Genomic DNA, 21,696 nt, shown 5'->3' with positions numbered 1-21,696 from the left:
GCTTATATTGACATTAGGTATGTAACTTCCTTTTAAACAGTTTCTATGCTTCCTCTGACTTCATCTTATAGCGGAAAAGAGTCATGTTGAATGCTGTTAGAACTTAGTACGGTGCTTCACTGATTGGAAAATTCTTCTATTTTTTTAACTTTCCACTAGTCAGGGATTATCAGGTTAAAATGTGGGTGATTGTGATCAAGAGACATTTTCTAGGTGCATCTCTTGCAGAACGATGATACGAGTGTTTCGTAATGTAATCGTTCTTATAATGAGGCTCACATCATTGCTTTCAATGTAATTTTGGAATTTTCTATTAATTTTGGTACTACAAAGTTTTCAGCACATGAGGTATTACTGTAAATGCAGAACAGTGTGAGCAGACTGCCAGCGATGCCGAAGCATTTTTGAGGCAATATGTGACACGGGAAATAGGATTTCACGTCGTCCAGCAGCTGTTCCAGCACCTTATCCTTCCTTTCAATGGTGTAAATGGAGAAAGAAAAATTGTTGGGTCTAAATGTAACTAAACAAAATTTTCCTGTAATCCAAAAGCACAAATTTTAAACTGAACCATATGTGGCTTGGAATAACTTAGCTTTGGATTTTGCCTATTTGCTTGTTTATGTGGTACAGTGAGCTTACCATACCCTGGATGTAGAGTCACAGTTGTAAATAAAAGCAAATTTTATTGCACTTATTATTTTAGTTTGATCTGATGACTCTGCTATCTTAATCCAAACCAGTCCATACTTATCACATTGAAATTTGAAGGACCATTTAGGTGATGAGTAACAAATTCAGAAGGAATCTTAGATTTAACAGATGGGAGAGCTGAACATATAGCAGCCATTTGTAGTCAGTGATGAAGTATAAGGATCGCAAAAACTGGCTGGTGGGAGATTCATTGCTACTTAGCCCATCCACTGAGTCAAGCTGTCCAGCTTTGCTATAAATACACTGATTTTAATAGAGGTGTCAGTCAGACAAATGAAAGACATGCTGCGAAACGAAATCACATACCCTCGGTCAGATGACCTTTTTCTCCAGCCACGAAGTCTCCGAAGCCAATGGTGGTGAGGGTGATGACGACAAAGTAGATGGACTCGAGCGTGCTCCAGCCTTCAATATGTTTGAAAATGACAGCTGGGAGGGCCACGAAGATGAGGCACCCGAACAAGATGAAGAGCAGGGTGGAGATGACGCGGATCTTTGTCTGGCTGACTTTCCATTTCTGATAAAAAGGATAAGAAGAAGGAAACTATTGAGAAGTTTCACACCCAAACACCCCAGAGAGAGTGACAAAGTGATTGATGGTTTGAACATTTTACCAGAGCAGGAAAGGGTTTCAAAAATGCCCCACCCATTGAACTTTTTTGTGTTGTTTCAAGTTATCTGAAAATGAATCTTTTCATAATAGGTTATATTTGCTTCACCATTACTCATTCACATAGTTTACATCTTTCTAGAAATAAAGTTTTGTTTTACTATATCCTAAATCCAACACTGCAGAGTTAATGCGGTATGCTTTCCTCGCTAGATGGAAAAATCCTCCTAATCAGGATGAGATACAGAATGTCTCCTCATACCTGTCATCTGCTAAAAAACAATGGTCTCAATTTGTTATTTCAGTTGTCTTCATGGTAGTAGATGTCTGAATGAACTCAGCAGTAAGTCTGATGGGCAAAAATTCTAATGTAATATGAAATCTGGAGTCTTTCTTTTCTTTCACAGCTGCTGTGAGTTGAAACATATGCATGCAACTGATGTCTGGGGTAGCTTTTCCACTTGAGATGACTTCCTTCAGCTGGTTTCATGCTGACAGCATCATGCCCTTTTCCTCCCCGGTTATGTAAGACCTAAGAACAGTATGTCTAAGGGGAAGCGTAAAGAGCATACAGACCTCAGATCTTAGTTTTTGATCCCTTCTTGGTGCCTTGTGCAAAAATATGGAATACAGTCAATTTTAAAGATGATGTGCTATACTAAAATTAGTTGAAAACCAAGCATTACTTTTTTCCCAAGGGGGACTGATAAAGCTGAGTTGCAGTAAAGCATTTCCCCCCCGCAGCAGTGACAGTAGTAATCCATCTGTTTCTATTGTCTGAATGACCCTCCAACCTTCCCTGTTCCAGAGGGAGTGACGGAGCATGCAATGAATCAGTAACATAATTAACCTGTTGCTGTCAAGTATCTGGGTGTTAAAAAAATAGCCACTGCCACTGGTTTTGCTCCAAAACAGAAAGCTTAGATCGTCTTTTTGAATAACTGCACATGCAGAAAATGTCTGTAAAATGTTGGGCTTTAATTGGAGAGAGTATAATCTGCCATCAATCTCCAGTCAAATGACTTTGGAGTAGTGCCTGAGATTAATTGGCTGTGGCCCCAGTTTCTAGTGATAACACCTAATTGAAAGTCTTTATTTTCCCCACAACAGTAAGCACCAGCTCAGGGATAAAACAGTTGTGACATATCTGCAATCAGAAGGTTGTTCTTATCAGACATGGTTGCCTTTCACAACACCGAGAATAGTGGCATGTCCTGCCCTCCTGCTGTATTTGTCCACAGGCTTGTAGTAGGGATCCCCCAGCCAGCAAGTCTATCAAAGATCAATTTATCAATCTGTTTGTCTGTCTGTCTGACCGGCTTGTCAGATATCCCATACGCTACTGACCATCTCGCTCAATCTAGGAAGTTGGCTGCTTCCTGAGATGTGAGTTTGGTTGAAGAATAAGGGCTTCCTAGTTCTTAAATGAAAACACATTTACTGTAAAGCCACTGTAGTTTTCGGTGATGAGCTGAGTGATGAAGTACAAAGCATGGTGAGGGTTATAAGAGTCTCACTGGGAAGTAGTTTCCTCTCCACCTGCTGCTCATATGGCTGGTTTAGTTTCTTGTTGAAGAGTGGGCGAGGACAGCAGGGAATAGCATACACTTGAATAAATCAGGCCTCAGTTCAAATTTTTATTCTCTACTCATCCTCTCAGACAAACGATATCTAGTTTGGTTTCCACTGCTCTCCTCAATGCCTTGCATTTGTTATGTTGATCATCCAAAAAAAAAAAAAATTCCCAATGTTGCTCACCACAATCATCTTCTCGACTTTGGCAATGCCCTTTCCAAAAATAGTTCCCAACTGGTCGCCGACACCGGCCAACAGGAATCCAAACAGGGGAATGCCCAGCAGAGCATAGAGGATGCAGAAGATCCGTCCTCCTTCTGTGTGGGGAGAGATGTTCCCAAATCCTGGTAAAACGGAGAGACAGGCGGAAAATGAACAAAAACAATTCCACTTCAAGTCAGAACATGTTATTTTCACAGTTTATTGCTGCCTAATAACTGTGTACCTCTTACTGCCAGCATTGGTTGCATGGAAGCAAAACAACACAGATCTCCTACTCTGCCATTAACTCATTTGGTACAAGACCTGTTTTCTTGCTTAACTAATTTGATTTGCTCAAATTCAAGAAGTTTGTAAATGCATTTGTATATTTTAGAGAACAAAATACTGCATAGATATGGATGTTGTAGCTCCAGAGGCTGTACATGCACAGAAAGAAAGAGCAGCTGCTGAACATGCATGTGTTCAATTTGCGTCTTGTATAATTTTTAAGTCAATTCAGTCACAAGCTGGTTTCCTGCAATTTCAAAGCAAAACGAATGGAATATGAAAAGAGAAAGTGAACCTTCTGCTGACTTTTAGCACTTTCAGATAAGACAAAAGTACAGATCTGTTCATGGCTTCTCCTCTTCAAACCTGCTTATAAAGTGCAGCTTTACAATAACATGTTAAAAAAAGGAGCTTCAGAGATGTTTTCCTTGCATAAACTTGACTCCAGGCATCACATAGTGTGCACTGTCAGTTTCATTATTCAACAGGTGTTTAATGAACTAAATTTTACTTTCTTTTATTAATACATGTAAGCTACAGGGAGCCTTCTGATGACTCTCTAGTCTTGGGCTGGACCGGAGTGACACCTAATGTGAGAGAAATTGTCAATCATATATCTCAGTAATTCTATGATTAATTCCAGGGGAGCCAGGAAATGATAAACAGGAGACTAGGCCTGTCGTAATAAGAAATAAATCAAATAATCACATGCTAAATTAAAACAAACTCAATTTTAATTTGAATGATTTATCGTTTTTCTCTTTTTTTCTCTTTCTTTCTTCCAAAAACTAGATAAAAACAGTCTTGAGTCTGGTGCTTTGGTCTCAACTAGCCCTTTTTTTTGAAGGACAATTTTGTTTACAGAGACTTCATAATTTATTTTATTTGTTGTTTCTGTTGTCTTGTTTATTTATTTTGGATATTTAAAATGTCTTCCAGTTCCAGTGTTAAATGTTCATTAAAATTTAAACTTTCTCGATCTTTGAGATTGTGCTCTAGCGTTATTATTCCATTACCATTATACTACTTGAAAATGGTCTCAAAACAAGACATTATGTTTTGTCGTAATAACTTCTGGGATAATTTGTTATCGTGACAGGACTCCAGCGGACAAATTCTAAACTGTTTATAAAAAACAATCAATTCATAATTGTTTTCTTTTCATTCCTAGTGTCAAGGTAAATAGCCAGAATCTGGTATTCATGGACAGGGAAGCAACAGTGAAATTTGGTTGGAGTGTTCCAAGTAAGAGATTCACTATGCAGAGATTTTATAAAGCTCTCCCGGCCAAGTCTAATTTAAAAACATATAGAAACAAAATGCCGTACAACCCCAGCTCCCATATTTAGTGAACTGAAACTGAGCTGCCAAGAACAAACTGTTTAAACAGAAAAATGACTCCAGAAAAAAAAAACTTAAGCAGTATAAGTTTATCTCTTTGCATCACAAAGTCAAATCCTCCATCATCTCCACCTCAATGAATGATAGAATTACAGCCTTTAAAAATCACATTGTTAACCCTTTCTTTTCTCTTTTTTATTCAACAATGGCAAATTCTGCTCAACGATCAACTTCCTGGTGTTTTTCTAGTTCAGGCACTTGTCTGTCTGAAAAATGTTAAATTTTTCCAACACTTTTATCTGCCTTGATCCTTTTCTATGAAAGGAAAACTAGTTCATCTGAATACATTGGTGTACACCTTACTATAGATGCTCCATTAATAATAAATATGATTTTTTCAGCAAAAAGACTGACGTCGACATCCGTCATTCAATCATGTCACCATGTAGTGATTCATATACAAGAGGAAATACTTGTATAATGGGCATGAAAGACCAGTGGCCTTTAGTTTAAGGTCATGAAGAGAAAAAAAGGTAAGTCTGATATCTTCACTAATAGGTAATTAAACTATTTTATGATATATTTAAATCATTTAATGAAGGATATGCTGGTTTTTTTGTTTCCCATTAGTTTTAATTTATGGGAATCCCAACAATTTTACACAAAGGGATTTTTAGCTTATTTAGGGCTTATAATAACCAAATCATTACATTACTGCAATCCACAAAAGGTTTATTTTGCTATCAAAGGGAGACAAGCATGTAAAAACTGTTCATTCCTGTTGTTACAACCTAGAAATAATAGATTCCTTTGAGTGTTGGTATTGATCCAGGTAGTGTGGAAAGTAAATGGATTGTAAGTCAGACAGATTTAACACAGAGATCCCAGGGGATCTGACACAGTGAGATCAATCACAAATTCAGCTCTAGGAGAGAGGAGGATAATCACAGGAGCAGCAACGAATGCCTCATTCATATTTAATTTTCTGAATTTACAGTAGGGATGAAAGAGAGAGGGGATTTTCATTAGTTCGGGCAATTCAATGGGAATTATCTGCAAAGACAAAGAGATCCCCAGATTTTAACAGATGTTCAAAAATCTCAAGCTGATCTAAATAAACAAAAACAAAAATTACATCTCCGGGATTTCTCTGACAAAATGACACACTGGCTTCAGAGACGGCCTCTGTGTCTGATTTATTTACATAACAGCACGAAGGCAACGGAACAATCAGGAAAAATTATGATTGCCCACAGACAGCACAGCAATTATGTGCTGTTTACACTAACAGGCTGCAAAGACAAAGCACACAAATCACCACCTGGGAGGGAGGTTTCTGCAGAAAAATCAAAGCTTTTGCCCTCTGCTACCACCCTTACTTCATTTATGCAATTTGGCCTTATGTGGACATTTCTACAAAAACAGAAAGCCAAACAGATCTCTGTTCTTTGAACTGAAGCCATGGAGCTTTTTTCTCTGGATCAGTGAGCTAAAAAAAACAACAAAAAAAAAACAACTGCGCAGAAATTACTCTTTGCCTACAAAGTGACTTGCAAAAATGTTTAACACCGCTTGAAATTCTTTACAATTGGTCACGTTACAAGCACAAACAATGAATCTTATTGGCAGTTTATGTAAAACACCAGCACAAAGAAAATTAGTGTTTATCATTTTCTTTTACCATTAGCTTTCTTCCTATCACTCTTCTCTAAAGGGCACAGCCAATAGTTGTCCAGTCAACAGATTGTTTCATCTGAGCTGTGGATTTCTTTAGCTTCTCCAGATTTTTGGCTGCTTTTCTGATTAAAGCTGACCTTTTCTGGCTTGGCATTTTAGGTGATGGCCATGTCTTTGTGGTATTGCAGTTGTACAGTACTCTTTTCATTTATATATAATGGATTGAATAGTTATTTTTTATTTTACTATATGTTTAAAGCATAGGGTATTGTTTCCTAACTAAGCCTGCACATCTTTATTTGTGGCTGTCAGGACAGAAGGAGACTGACTATATGCATGCTACTCTTGTGAAATGGTTTTGAAAGACCCTTTTACTTTCTCTTACACATTATGCATTACTTTGTGTTAAACCATAACATAAATGCAAAATGTGAAATGGGGGTTGCCTGTGCATACCTTTGATGCGCTGTGGCCTTTGCAAAGATTAAAATATTCATTTATAGCAATTCAGTTTTTATGTGAAAATGTGCATCTTAGTAATGATCTCTGACATAGCCTATATTTAATAAGCTACAGGTGCCCACCAAGCAGATGTGGTAGAAGCCTGTGAATGTGTGTAATCATGTTGTGACTGGTTTCAAAAAAAGAAACATGACTTCTCCATTGTGCAACACACATTGGGAAACTGGAAAAGAGTCTGGTGAGAGTCTGGGCTGCATGTGGGTTGTATAGTTTGATACTACAGTGCTCATCGAGAGCATGCTCTGCCTACACATTATGGCCATTCATGTGAAAATACAAGCACACTCTTATTCCAAGCTGATAGCCAAATCAGTTCATTACACTTTAGTGCATTTAATTTCCTCATTAGAGACTGAGCTTTGACAGGGTGCTGGAGATGTGAAATGGAGCCCAACAACCCACTGAACAGACACAGTGATCTGTCAAGGTCCAATTGGAAAAGCCAGATGAGCTGTCAGAATGCGGGTGTGTGTGTGTGTGTATGTGCAAGAGTCTGTAAGGCGTGTGCTTGTGTGAGCCGTTACTTCTTTTTTCCTGATTAGTAAGCTCTTACAGCTGCAGATGACACAAAGAGGGGACAAATTGTGTAAAAAAAAGATGAGAAGCATGGTGGATTTTCAGCCTGTGGCATTCAGATAAAGGGTAATGTGCTATAATTATAATTTGAGTCCTGCATTTAACTTCTGTTGCTGTGAATGAACAGGATATTAGCTCTGTTGCAAGAACTGATAACATTTTAAACCTGGCAAAGAGCAAAAATTACTTAGTGGAAATTCTCCTCAGTTGGATAAATGAATGACCAAACTGAGGCTAGATTGAAAGAGAAGTTTGATATCCTTGCGGTTCTGTCATTCATCTGTCAGTTATGTTGAATATATTGTTTTCGTTGTCTTACTGATGTTAAATAGGCTCCATTCAGTCTGGGGTGGAAGTGAAAGAGCAAATCAAAGTGTAATCTTGTAGAGGAAATTAGTTTTTTGCAACTGTTGCTGGAGTGCAGTCATTGTGCAGTCTTGGACAGGAGCTGATGTGACTATAATTTGTGTGTGCAGGTGCAATTTCATGCCAAAATGATCCTTGAAATTACACAGTTATTCTGCCATGCTTCTACTCTCTAAAAGGGGAACATATATATATATATATATATATATATATATATATATATATTTTAATTTTCAGGACTCAGAAAACAACAGATGCTATTTTCTCTTTAGATAGAAACCATTCTTCCTACCGATTGTGGTGATAACAGTCCCGGCAAAGAAGAAGGAGGAACTGAGGTCCCACAGGCTCGTCTGATTGGACAAATTTCCTGATGGATTCACTCCAGCACGAACTGCCGAAACCACTTGCTGGAGACAAAAGGAGAGCAGTTTCAACATTAAGATGGTGGCTCTCGTTGGGAGTTTAACACAATATAAGTTCAGAAACTCAAAAGATGAATACAAAATTAGTGGGGCACGACGGCTCTCCTGGGAAACAAATGACAGCTGAGGTAAACATCCAACGAAGCCAATTAAGAGTGGAGAAAAGATAATAGCATCTGTCACCTTTGGAAGATTTTCTTTTTAAGTTGCAATCTTATTCACAAAGAACCTGTCAAGACTGTTGGGAGTAAAACTCAAGGAAGGAATAAAAGTTCTCAGTTTTAATTAATTCTTGTTTACATTTTTGTGTTTTCCAAAGCCAAGTTTCACACCCACTTTACCTTTTAAAAAGCCTTTAGTCAACATGTGGTCTCCCATGTGAACACTAAAATGCAAAGAGCTTCCTCACTCTAAAATCCATGCTTTGTCTATTGTGTTTGAGTGAAAGACTGAACATCTTAACTCTGTGTGAATTGGTGACTTTCTGCACCCTGCTGCTAAATGCATGAATGCTAAACAAGGTAAGATGAATTCAGTTTAGCCGTTTTCATTTCTGCCGACAGTTTTGACCCCCCTTGCTCTCTCGCAGTTTAAATAAACCTCAGACAAATCCTTAAAAATACAGTTTTCTTTATATTTCTCTAATCTGTTTGCTTCATCTAACTTAGTTTTAAAGCTCAAATTTTCCTCAAAGCGCTGAAATTTGAATTAGAGATGTTCACGAGTCATTTTTCCTACATCTAAATCATAACTCAGGTCTTTGAGAGGAAAGTTCAAGTTAAGTTAAGTTTTCTCAATAAATACATACCAGTACATACTTTTGACCAACAACAGTGCATTACTTTAGGTTAAGAATTTAAACGTACAATATTTACCCTAAGTCCTAATTTAATGCAAACATTTAATAGTGCTTTTTGAGTCTAGCTCTTATCAACAATCTTTTAATGTTTTCAAATGTGAACTCAATATTACACATATTATGATCTGATTTTATTGTATTTTTCAAGCTCAAATCTTTCCGTTTAAATAGAAAAACAGGAATATAGCACTTGTGTTGAATTTCTGTGCTTCTTATTTTAATCTTTAAAAATCTTTATCTTTAACAGTACTGTATAACATAATGACATGCTTAACTATTAATCATTTTAAGAGCTGGATGGACTTGAGCTCACCTTTTGTTATTTACAACTGACCCTGCGTTTGGGTTGAAACAGTACAGTGCATCACATTCAAGACAAAAGGTTAACTCAGCTGGGTCTTATGATCTTTACAGAATCACTGAGAGAAAAAAACAAAAAGCATTGAGACATCAGGAGAGCTGCAGTCAAGCCTTTGACTCTAATGCTAATAATTGTGGGAAAACATTTTAAAACATTTATCTCCTGTCTATGAGGCTTTTTTTTTTTAAACTCAAAGCCTGTAAAATATCAAATCTCCTTTGCAACTTTAATCAGGAGGGAGCAGCAGATGGAATAATCTCCATTAACTGAATTTAATATGAATGGACCTCCTGGAATAGAACAGTAATGTTCCATTAATGATGTTCATACACAATATTTAGGGTCACTAAAATGTCACAGGGCGTACAGTGTTTATAATTATTCATCATCATTAGTTACATGGAGCCTTCTTTCATTCACAACAAGGAAGCTGCCTCTGCATAAGACAGTGAAGATGAGAGTATTAAAGTGGAATTAAAAAGACAGCAAATGAGAAAAAGCTCTTTTACAGTTCAGAAGTCAGTCAGAGGGAAGACAGACAGCTAGACCAAAATTACACTGGCACCCTGCTAGTAAAAAGGTCGGACTCCCTTTTGGCTTCAGAGACATCTTGATTTTTTTGTGGCACAGAGGAACATGTCTGAAAGATTTCTCAGAGATTTTGTTCCATGTTCACATAATTGCACCTCAAGCTTGCAGCTTCACATCCTTGATGGAAATCTCTGACACCACCATAACTCAAAGGTGCTGTGTTGGACTGGGATCTGCTGAATTTACTCATTGTCAATTCAGTTTCAGATGATTTAAGCTTTATGTTATCGTGCATTTTCTTGCTGGAAGTGTCCATTAGAAGAGGTGCACATAAAAGGACTGACACAGTCAGCAACAACGCTCTATACTTTAGGGATCTGAATGCTGAATGCTATTAGACAGAAACTCACCTGACATTTTCCAAATATGTTACTGAAACTGCAAACTGTTGCCTGAGTTTTCTAAACATAGCTGAGTGCTGGAGTGGAATCCAGTGTGGTTTTCTGCTGCAGTAGCCCATGGGCTTCAAGATTCAACATGTTTTTGTTTTTTGTATTTACAGATTATTCTCTGTAAATTAAAGAAAAGTTGTGCAAGAAAATTTCAGCAGTTTAGTGGTGTGGCACCAACAGTCATGCCACATTGAAAGTACCTTAAATCCCCTATCTCCCTCATTCTGGTGCTTTCTTTAATGTTTTACCAAATCCTCTTCATCGCATTTAGACCTCTAAGTTCCTATGATTTCTGCTAAATGACTGCCTGATTTGATTTTTGCATTGACCTGCAATTGAACTGGTGTACCTGAAGAAGTTGCAGATCAGGGTTTACGGTGCAGTTTATATATTATTCATCAATGAGTGACTTTCTTCTGTTACCTGTTTTTCCCTTATCTGAGATGGGACCAATATAACTAGTTCAAGTGAAAAACCAATATACTCCTCTACCTAGAGATACTTTATGTGTTTTATGCATATTTATGCTTTCAATAGTGAGTTGTAGCTTTGCACAGAACAGCCTTCATTGTTGACTCCCCTAATGTAGAGAAGCTGTAGCTCTACTCCAAGCTTCCCCCAGAGCTCCAGAATAAAACAATTATACTTGAGGTATTTCTCCACTTGAGGTAGGAATTGAAACCTTTGGGGAACATTAGTATGTTTAGGAACCATGGCCTCAGGCATCACTTTAAATTTTAAACTCTAAGTTTGATAAATCTGAACAGACCAGAAAGAAACTGAGAGCCATCATGATACAAGTCGTTTTAGTCTATGAATGCAAAAAAATCAACCATCTATGCTTATTTTGTTATGTCCATGTATCATTTTTCTGATTAAGAGAATGGAAATTATGTGCCATGAATGTTCTCAGAAGCCTAAAAACAAATGTAAATGAGGTTAAAAGATAAAACCTCACATCCATTGTTCCTCCAAAGAAATCCTTCGGCGAGGCAAGGCTCAGTCATTCCCTTTTGTTTTCCACCCAAGTGAGCTTATCATTTCTTCCCTGCTCTGCCATTTGCACGCAAAGCTATCCATAATAAGGCAAAAGTATGTGGACATCATGCAGGCTGTCGGCGAGCTAAACCAAACAGTTGAGAGAATCTGAATCGTCAAAGCCTTTTTTGATATAGCTTACCTTTTTTAATTACTCCCTTTGAGAGCACACTTCTCCTTCATCGTCTGCTGACTAGCTTTAGAAAAAAGTTGTGTGTTTGTGCAAAGTAAAGAGTGAATAAATGGCACCTGGGTTGAAACCGTGCATCAATAAATCATCAGAGGAAAAGTAGTTGCTTGAAAGGTTGCTTAACTCAGTCACTGACCTGCTCACTAATAGATGATAGGCAGAGCTGACGAATGCTGTAACATTTTTGTGAAGCAACAAAAGGATCAGAGTAATCTTTGGTTGAAAGTGGAAAGCTGTCTTACAATTAGTCTGAGAGTATCAAAAGGAAACATGCTTCCAACAGAAGAAAGTACTGACTTTGAACCATAATTAACAGAGGTGGTCTGTCCTAGAATATGCTAGCTGTATAACACGACAATGTTTTCATATGGGATTTAATAAGCGATCGAAAATACAAATTTAAAACAACACAATTAGACCTGATAACCTGAAATCAATTTGGAAAATAATAAAGGCTAGATTAAACCAAATTTAAAAACGATTATTTTTTTCATGGGGAACAGCTGTGTTGAACAGGGAGACTATTAAGAACAGAATTCAGCTCATGAACAAAAACAAAAGTCCAAATACCTGATCTCAAAGGATAGATATGTTTTTGATCAAATGTATGTATTTCACTTTGCTTTGAACTTCAAAAGTAAAAAGTTTTTGGTAATTGAAGGCCAATGTCCAGTTGTACTGTCAAAGAATGTATGGTGTAGAATTCAAAATAACACAAAAATAATTCCAGATCTTGAGATCAAAGTTGAAAAGTAAAAAAGAACTACACTTTATATATAGAAACATTCTGCCATTTCTAGTGTTCTCTTGGTTCTGAGACATGAGAGGCTTTGAGTTTGATTTGTGTTTGTCTGATGTTTTATTCAACTAGTGGTTTGATTCTCTTGTTTTTGTATCCTTGTAGGATTCTGATTGTTTATCCTGTTGCTTCATGTACTTGAATCCCTCTCAGTGCTGCTAATCAGTTATCATATTTGGTATGCTTTGCGGTTTTCATTATTCCCCGTCGGACTGTTCTTATTGTTAGGACGTCTTCACACATTTGGAGGTGTGCACACATAGAATTTCAAGTTGTAGTTCAAATGTAAAGAAGAATTATAACACAATTTAGGAGAAGTCCTGTCCTTGAATTGTAATCATTGATTGATAATTAATAAGGTCACTAAAGAGAAAAAATAGGAAATGGAAGCAAAAGCCTGAGCACCAATCGTAGAGGCTTTAACACAATCTTTTTTCAGCAGAACTCCAGGAAACTACTCCAGGTTTGACATCCTCAGTACAATCGGCTCATAACAACTAAATAAAAACACATTTAATTTTATGTGCATGGTTCCTTTTCACTCCTCTTGCAAAGATATAAGCATTCACTGTTTCACAGATTAAAATTAATGAACAGAATTATTCAGCAAAGCATAGCACTCTGTGACAAAAGCACTCATCGTGTCTCCTTTTGTTTTGTTTTCAATTCTGAAATACTGAAGTTTTTCTGTGCTAGAAGTTTTATTTTGCATCTCACCTGCCTGCTCCAGTCTGAATTTAGGTCAAATTCCTTCTCAATTTGACAATTTCATAGATAATTGTATGACACTGTCAGAATCCCAGCACAGACAATGACAGAAATTCATGTCAGTGAAAGATTTGCAGGATCCCAACAAAGCTCAATGTAGACTTTCATAAAGCTCAGCATAAACGTTGCAGATCTTTTTATGGTGACTGCAATTAAATGATGTTAATGGGCTGCTTTTCAGGTACAACGTGATTTTTTTTGTTTTTCATATGAAAACAGATGGAAAAACATGGAGCAACTTTTCTTCGGAATGAGCGGATGAGACCAGATTGCCTAAATGTACAAATAGAAACATGATGCCAATTACTAACATTCAACTTGTTTTAGAAGAGTTTATTTCATGACAAACTAAAACATTAGTGTGAGCTACAATGTACTGTATGTACAGTATTGGATGAGTCTAATATTGTTTTTTTCTGTTTTATTGCTATAGCTTTCAGTAGATTTTAGTGTCTCTCCAAAAATGGAAAACCAATCCTGTGTCTTATGTTGACTGTTTACCAGATCATCTGCAGATGCAGCAGTGTTCTTTGTATAATGCAGGATTTGTCTCCCTGAAGCCCTGCCGTGCACATTACTGTTGTTCAATGTGGAGAATTCATAAACATTAACCTTTACTCTGTATGTTAATGGAATCCAAACTCTTTAGAAGAGAAAGTCTAACCTTTTCCAGCCTCATGAAATCTTTGCGTGAACTTAGAAATCTCATTTACTCCTGCTTCGATACCTGTCCTCATCCTTTTAAACAATATTTAACTTCCTGCTTCTAAACACACCTGATTGTCACCATAACAGTTAAATAAAACTGTTTTAACATCGATAGAAACTGAAACTGCCACTTAGTGGAGCCTAAGAAAACACTCTTTGTTTCAACAACAACAACAAAACTACCATTTATTGTGAATTTTCTCATTTTTTAACGAGGATATCTTTTTATCTATTGTTTTCAGTCTAAATTATGTAGAAATCTTGAAAAATGTAAAACAGAAAAACCCACTTTCAAGGACAAAATTGAACCTTTTGAGAAAAAAAACCCTATAAAATTATGACTTTTCATCAAGTCCTCTTAATTAAAAACAGCATAATTTAACTCAATTTGCTCAGCGTAGTAAATATTTGTGTATTGAGTAATACAGTGTCAGCAGAGGTCAGTTGCATTATTCTCAAGCAATCTTGGTTGAGTGTGTTTAACAATCATCACAGGATTACTGGTAAGGGGAAAAAAGTCTTCATTATGATAAAGGTTTGAATAAAATTATGATTTTATTCAAAGTCAGTTTTTGCACCTGATCTTTACAGCATATAGTGTTAATGCTGTTATTAGAGTTAGTGCTTCAAATTGGCTCATATTTACAGTTTCTTTAGATAAAAGGTAAATAAACTTGGTATTTGAGATGATGCATTCAAACTGAAAGCATCACTGAAACAAATATACAGCATTTCATGTTTGAACATCTCTTTAAAGTAAGAGAGTAGGTTACAGTGGCATCTTCTTTTGTCAAGCAGATCTAAGGCAGAAAACAGTAATTTCTAAGCTTTGATTGTTAAAAGATATTTTTTATGGATTAAAAAAACTAAATGTAATCACAGTGGTTCAAAGAACGTGCACTCGATTCTTGATTTCTGTGACCTTGTGGCCTAAACTCACTGGCGACTTTGTTAGGTACACCTGTTCAGTTGATTTGAACACAAACTGCATTTTAATCTACACATTATATGTTGCAATTCAATGCCTGTAAAACTATTTTGAGATAGAAAATGAAAGAAGTTCAGTTCCTACGCTCAAATGTTGCAGTTCTTTTGATGAAGGAGCAACATAGCAGATTATGAGTTCACCCAGATAGCTACTAGGTGAAGCAAAACATCTCAGACTAAACTCTAAAGAGATTCAAAAAGTCAAAAAAAAAATCAGTTTTGTAAATGATTTTAAAACTTTGGACAGCAAACATATCACTGTAGCCGAGAAATTGTTTTGTCACCTTGCCATTGTACATCTATGCATCTTGACAGGGCATCGCTGTCAAAATGCTCACTATGTAAGTTAGCTGACTGCTACTAGCTTTAACACATTTCGCTATGAAGGAGTCTATGCAGTGTTTTCCCTAACCAAGGTGGGCACCTGCCAACAGGACTGAACTTCAAACTTCATGTTTTTAATCCAGAAGGTTTCTATGTTTTTTACTTTGACTATACATCCAGCATTCAGATTGGTGAGTTGAGGCATGTGTTTACTTGCACTAAGACATTCTGATTGTATCTGCACATTAATTTGTAAGTCTTCATGAACCACATCTTATTAGCAAAGCCACAACATTTTAGCTTCCACAAAATTAAAGCAGAAATTGCGGCACTTGATCACATTGCAAATCGTGCTCAGCTGCTTTACTGATTCAGTCATTGACTAAAATTTATATCAATTGTAAAAAAATATTAACAGCAGAATCTGATTGATTAGATTCACATTCATCGTGCCCAACAGCTATTTAAATTACCACAACAAACTGCAGGAAGTTTAAACATTTATCATATGTTATTCCACAAAGTATCTAAAATAAGCAAAATTCTGTAAATAGGAACAAACCACATTCAGACAGTGAGAAACAACCAAACAACCTTCTTTGAGGTTTATTTTAGTCTACTAGGTGATTCATTCCACTACTGACCTCCAGCTGTGGTAATTGTTGTTTTTGTGGCAAAACAAAATATATACTGCATGTGCTCTGGTAAAACTTCATATAGCCAGTGTTTCAATAAACCATTCACCTTTTCTGCAACAGTTTGCCATGGAAAACACAAAACATGGGGATAAACCTGTGACGCATTTGAGAGCAATGCACATTTCAAAAGAAAGCTCATTTTGTCAGTCACTATAAGTCAGCAGAAAAGAAAATATTACACCTGCCTTGACAAGATCCTCCAGCTCCGTTGAATTTATGCAGCTGTGCAAGGCCAAGAACTCCAGTTTCTCTTTCAGAATGACCGATTTCTGGTAGCTTTCGTGAGGCTGCTCCAGAGCCTGGAACACTGTTGCCCCGATGATGAGGTACAGCACCACCAGGAAGAAAATGGCCGACACAGTTTTCCACCTCATGACTGTGGTCCGGGTGTCGCACTCATCCTCGGGAGTGTTCAGCACCACTGGTTTTGTGGAGAAGGACAGGCGAGGCTTGGAGTTGTGGACGGCAGCCTTTGGGTCAAGGAGGTCAGGTGCGGCCACTGGAAGCATGGAGATGATCATTATCTGAGGTGTTCCACACTAAAAGAGCTAAAAATTATACATGCTTCTGTTAAAAAGAGCTTAGCTAACAAATTATGTGGTGTTACTTAATACATCTGACTTTGTATCAAAAGCTAATTAAATAATTTGTTGGATTATTGCCACTGCAGGCCAATAGCTTGAAATTTTAATATTAAAACTTCACCAGTAAGAAGATGACTGATTGTTCCACTGTTTTCATTTCATTGTACTTCTTAGATTTACTCTGTCTTACTATTTTTATTCCTTCATTTTTTTCAATAGATTTTGACAGAGAGCTAATGCTTCTGAAGCTGTTCAAGTAACTCCTATTTTCTCTTAGTCAAGGACTTTACACTTGTTTTGCAATATTTTCATTGTTTTTCTCCAACTTTCTCAGGACAACAGAAAAAATGGCTTTTTAAGAAGTGTATGCGCAGCACAGCCAGCTTGTACAGCCATGCAAAAAACATGAGGCTCTGTAGACAGGTTGTATAAAATAGTAACTATGCTGCATTTTTCACTACAATTTCTTTCACCTTCTACCCACAAACATTTTTACTATGTTTCTTTGGGGGGAAAACAATTTTTCTGTGAAGAAAATATTTTTATTTTAATGTGAAGAATAAAACTTCTGCTGTTTTTTATGAAAAAAATACCTTTCTATAACCAACATGAACTGCATTAACTCTTAGCCTTACACAGCAATGCACTAATTATTTTATTACTCACTCAAGCTGCACATGTCTCAATGTCTTACTAATAAATACATAATTAAAGCTTTCACCAGTGCATCCAGGTGAAGTCGTCAGTCCCCATTAGTTGTTGATTATTATTCAAGCTTCTGTCTCAATGATCCAGTTTGACATATTTTCCACATTTGAATCAAGACTTTAACATACAAAGACTCATGGCAGTAGTTCAAAGGACTAGCACATGCAGGCTATGAAATGAATTCTACAACATATATATTTAGAACACATGTTTTTTGGGATATTATGTGCAGCACGTGACTGTGAAGTAGAAGCAAAACGACAATTGGTTTTGAAATATTTTACAAATAAAAATCTCTAAATTAACACAGCTTCCATTAGCCTTTTACTTTACAGCCACGTTTCTTTTCTTTTTTGCTTTTGTTGCTGCAGGTTTGGTTGAAGCTTGGATGAAGTTTGTTTTGTTTGACATCAGTCTTTGAAAGAGGACTGAACTTTGACTGTGCTTCTCTAACACATGACTTTGCTTGTTAAGCCTTGCCCACTCCAGCCAATTCTCCTTTCCAGCCTCTAAAATGTATTTTTCCAGGTTTGCCCTGCATTTAGCTCCTTTCCAGTTCTTCTTGATCAGCATCCCTGTACCTGGGATTGTACTGTGCTAAACAGTTCCAGGTCTTATTTGGCAAACTGGGGCTGCTTTTTGGTCATTTTTAAATCAGGTCAAACAAAGCTCTTATATGGAGTTCCCCAAGGCTCCATATAGGAGAACGTTTAGTAAGCATCGACCTGGTTCCTCTGACTCATATCTTTGGAGTAGTACAACATTGTTTAACATATCTATCCTCCTGACATACAATATTATATTTCTGTCCCCACTTGACCATAGTTCACTACAGTTACTGTGTCCAAAATATAATCTCAATGCAGAAGAGTCAGAAGGTGACAAGTGGCAATTGCTTTCTTGTCTTGTCCAGTGTGTGTGCAGTGTTTTTGCATTGTTTCACCAGAGCTGTTCTGGTGCCATATTGTTGTTGGTTTTTAGGCAATTCTTAGAAGTTTTTAGTGGGTAGACTTTGTGAAACCCCAAACGAAACGTGAGATTTCTACAGATAGCAGACTGTTTCTCTTTACTGAGCAATTTATGAGATGTCCATTTTCATGGTTGTACCATTAGAATTACTGGATCTGCACCTCTTGTTCAGCTCCCAGTGATCTGTAGCAATCAGAAGCCTCACATCTACATGTTTTTGTTTCCTTGTATAAAAATCAAACACAGAGACTCTAATCTTTGTGGAATAAACTCAGCCTGCCTGACACTAGGCTATTATATATTAATGTTGCACATACAGCACTTTCTCTGCATGGCTACATTTTTTTTTAGTATTTCTGTGCTTGGAGCATGAGCTACAACAAAAAAATAAATTTAAATCATTAAATATTTAACAATGTTTGTCACAATGATGTTTCTCAAACGTTTGCTACCCTTAGGTGATTACACAATACCCCCCAAGAGGTCGTGATGGCCTTTTTTTTTTTTAAAGGAAACTGCTTCTACAGAGTAGTACTCACTTCATACCTCCTAAGCTTTCGCAAGCATTCTTATTTTATAAGTTATATGACTAAGGTAAGCACTGTTGTCACGATTCAGATGGTTTTAAAAAAACATATTTTTATGGAACAATGTTTGACAATAAGAAGCATAAAAAGCATCTCAGAAAACAGAAATAAAAGACACAAAAATGACATAAATTATCTTTTAACATTCACAATTCACGCAGACAATTTATAATCACCTTGATGTCAACGTAGGCTACTTACTTCTCTACCATCTCGTCTCTGTCGGTTTCCTAGAAGGCGTTATTTTCCAGGAAAGCGCAGCACCGCTCTCTGCCTAAAGTCTGCCTTTGCCTCCAGTGTTCGCTCCAGAGGACGTGTCCGCTGTCCACATGGCTTCGGAGTGCTGAACTGCTCCCTGCTTCACAATCTCCGGAGAAAATACATCCAGGGAATCACGTCTGTCGGCACAAACGCGAGCTAAGACTGAGCGTAAAGGGAGGTGGGGGGAGGTGGGAGAGGCTCCTATCCACGGTGAACATCCAGGTGTTTTGGGGGAAGCGCGGTTTGTTGTTGGAGTGAGAGCAAACACTTTGTTAAGAGTAAGACCACGACGGATGCGCTGCAGTACGCTGGGAAAGAAAGTGAGAGAGAGAGAGGAATAGAGAGAGAGAGATCAGGAGAGAGAGAAAAAGAGAGAGAGAGAGAGACCTCTGAGGTTTCTAGCGCTGTAACATCTTATGGAAAATTTCTAGCGCAACGTTCAGAGCGCAACGAATGATCATGATTGTTTTCTTGAAAGTTTGAGGTGGTTTGAAAAAGTATTCATGCCTCTTAAGTTTTCTCACATTTTGTCTCATTGAAAACTTCACTCGGTTGTTGTGAATTTAAGCAAAATAAAATAAACAAATAAATAAATAAATAATAATAATGAAAAATATAATTGTGAAGTAGAAGGAAATTATACATGGCTTCATTTTAATTGTATACTGAAGGAAAACAAATCAGAGAGTGGCTGCTTCTTAAAGAGACAGAGGTCAAACTTCAAGGTGTCAAATTGTCAAATTTTAAGTCATATACAGTATATATATAATATGTGTTTGTGTGTGGGGAGGGGGGTGCGCGCTTGTGTGTGTCTGAAAAATACATACCACCACCCCTTTACACACACCCACAGCATGGTGTTGTGGGTTCAGTAAAGTTTTAAGTTCATGATTCAACACTGAGGAACAGTCTGGGGTCTGTCTCTAATTTGCCCCAAAAAATTGTGACATTTCTTAAGACTTTTCAAAATTTTCTTCTGTGGATTAATCTAACACAACCAAAACCTTTTAGAACAGGGGTGTCAAACTCCAGTCCTCAAGGGCCGCTGTCCTGCAGTTTTTAGATGTGCCACAGCTACAAAACACTGGAATGAAATGGCTTAATTACCTCCTTCTTGTGTAGATAAGTTCTCCAGAGCCTTGCTAATGACCTAATTATTCTATTCAGGTGTGGTGCAGCAGAGGCACATCTAAAAGTTGCAGGGCAGTGGCCCTCCAGGACTGGAGTTTGACACCTGTGTTTTAGAAGGTGCATCTGGAGTAAAACTAAAATAGCGAACATCACACTGTACACTGACACCGGCCACAATACAGACTGTAGAATGAAACAGCTGGCAATTTTGCATCATCATTTTACATAAAAGCACCTTGTAGAGAGGACTGACATTTTCCTTCTGAGGTCTGCCCACCCTTGTTGCTTTATTTTTCCCTCTCAAGGACAGTTTTCTGCTGTTTAAAGCAGAAAGCGTGCCATGATGTCCTTGTTGGACCAGTAATTTAAACGGGTGCTGCCCCTGTCACAGAGAGAAGTTGAACCTGCAGGCGACAACCAGCTTATCAGTGGGAGGAAGCAGACCCCAGGGCACGGCACTACATGCTCCAAAGCACAGGTTTGGCGCATTAATTAAATCCATCCGAATTAGTGAGACAGTCTGGGCTGTTTATGATGTGACTTTTCAGTTGTTCGTGGCATGTAGGTGTGTTCTCTCAGAAAAAATAGAGAACACACAGGGGCTGACAAGGATTTTAATTGGGTTAAAGTCTGTTCTGCCCTTGAAGATGATCATATAAGGCAGAGAAACAGTAGGATAGCGTGTGTTAGTGCTGAAGAGCCCACTGTATTGATCAATATTGACTGCTCATTTACATAATGTACTAGTGGTAATTGAATGGTAGGACTCCAGAGCTGAGTTTCTCTGCTTTAATAAGATACATTTATTTATCAAGCAAAATCTTCTGAGGTATATTGTGACTATCATGTTTTTTTTTTCCATTTTAGTCAGATTATATGCCTTAGACCTTTTAAGTTCATGCAAAACTATTTACAGGTTTGTATGCAATACGTGTGAACATTCTGTTCGTGATAATGAAAGGATAAAGAGTATTATTATTATTATTATTATTATTATTATAGAGGATTGTAATTCTAACTGCAGGTCTCCTGGGATTCAGTATTTTTCCTTTAAATCTAGCAATGTTTTAAGCTAACGTTTCTTGCAGTTGGATAGAAATTATTTATAGCAACACAACATAAATTCTCTTCGTTGAATTTGCTGTTGTGTTTGATTCAAATGTGTGTGTTTTTTTGTGATGTCAAATTATATCTCTTCAGGCTGTTGTAGAGCTCAAGTAAACAGCCGTTTTTCACCCAATATGAACCGTAAGCTCAGCCAAATGGTTTTTATAAAGTATTCAGAGGGGAAGATTTGCTCCTGATGTTGTCGTATTTATTCCACACTGAAGGAGTTTAGTATCTCAGTAAATATCACCCAATTCTATTCCACTGGCTGCCCACAGACAAGTCCAGGCTCCATACCATGAAATCCATCCTGCTCCAGTATTGATTTTTACAGCCACC

At 37.3% G+C, this 21,696-nt stretch overlaps 1 protein-coding gene across 3 annotated transcripts in view; it reads right to left on the bottom strand.

Moving 5' to 3' along the window:
* Positions 1–19,443, bottom strand: part of LOC116734284 (potassium channel subfamily K member 2) — a 31,903-nt gene extending 12,460 nt beyond the window's left edge. The window contains exons 1-5 of one of the 3 annotated variants that reach the window (XM_032585595.1): positions 19,035–19,443; positions 16,196–16,509; positions 8,163–8,280; positions 3,083–3,243; positions 1,021–1,231 (exon numbers count right to left, since the gene is read on the bottom strand). In XM_032585595.1, the coding sequence (XP_032441486.1) occupies positions 1,021–1,231; positions 3,083–3,243; positions 8,163–8,280; positions 16,196–16,384 (679 nt within the window). In that variant the 5' untranslated portion in view covers positions 16,385–16,509; positions 19,035–19,443. Of the gene's footprint in view, positions 1–1,020; positions 1,232–3,082; positions 3,244–8,162; positions 8,281–16,195; positions 16,520–19,034 lie in introns of those variants that run through there. The other 2 variants (XM_032585594.1, XM_032585593.1) reach the window with 2 other exon arrangements.
* Positions 19,444–21,696: the final 2,253 nt, after the last annotated feature.

This window comes from Xiphophorus hellerii, chromosome 15, assembly GCF_003331165.1.
Source record: "Xiphophorus hellerii strain 12219 chromosome 15, Xiphophorus_hellerii-4.1, whole genome shotgun sequence".
Classification (NCBI taxonomy): Eukaryota; Metazoa; Chordata; class Actinopteri; order Cyprinodontiformes; family Poeciliidae; genus Xiphophorus; species Xiphophorus hellerii.
The sequence above is the reverse complement of the archived record's forward strand: the minus strand, read 5'-3'. Positions and strand labels throughout refer to the sequence as shown.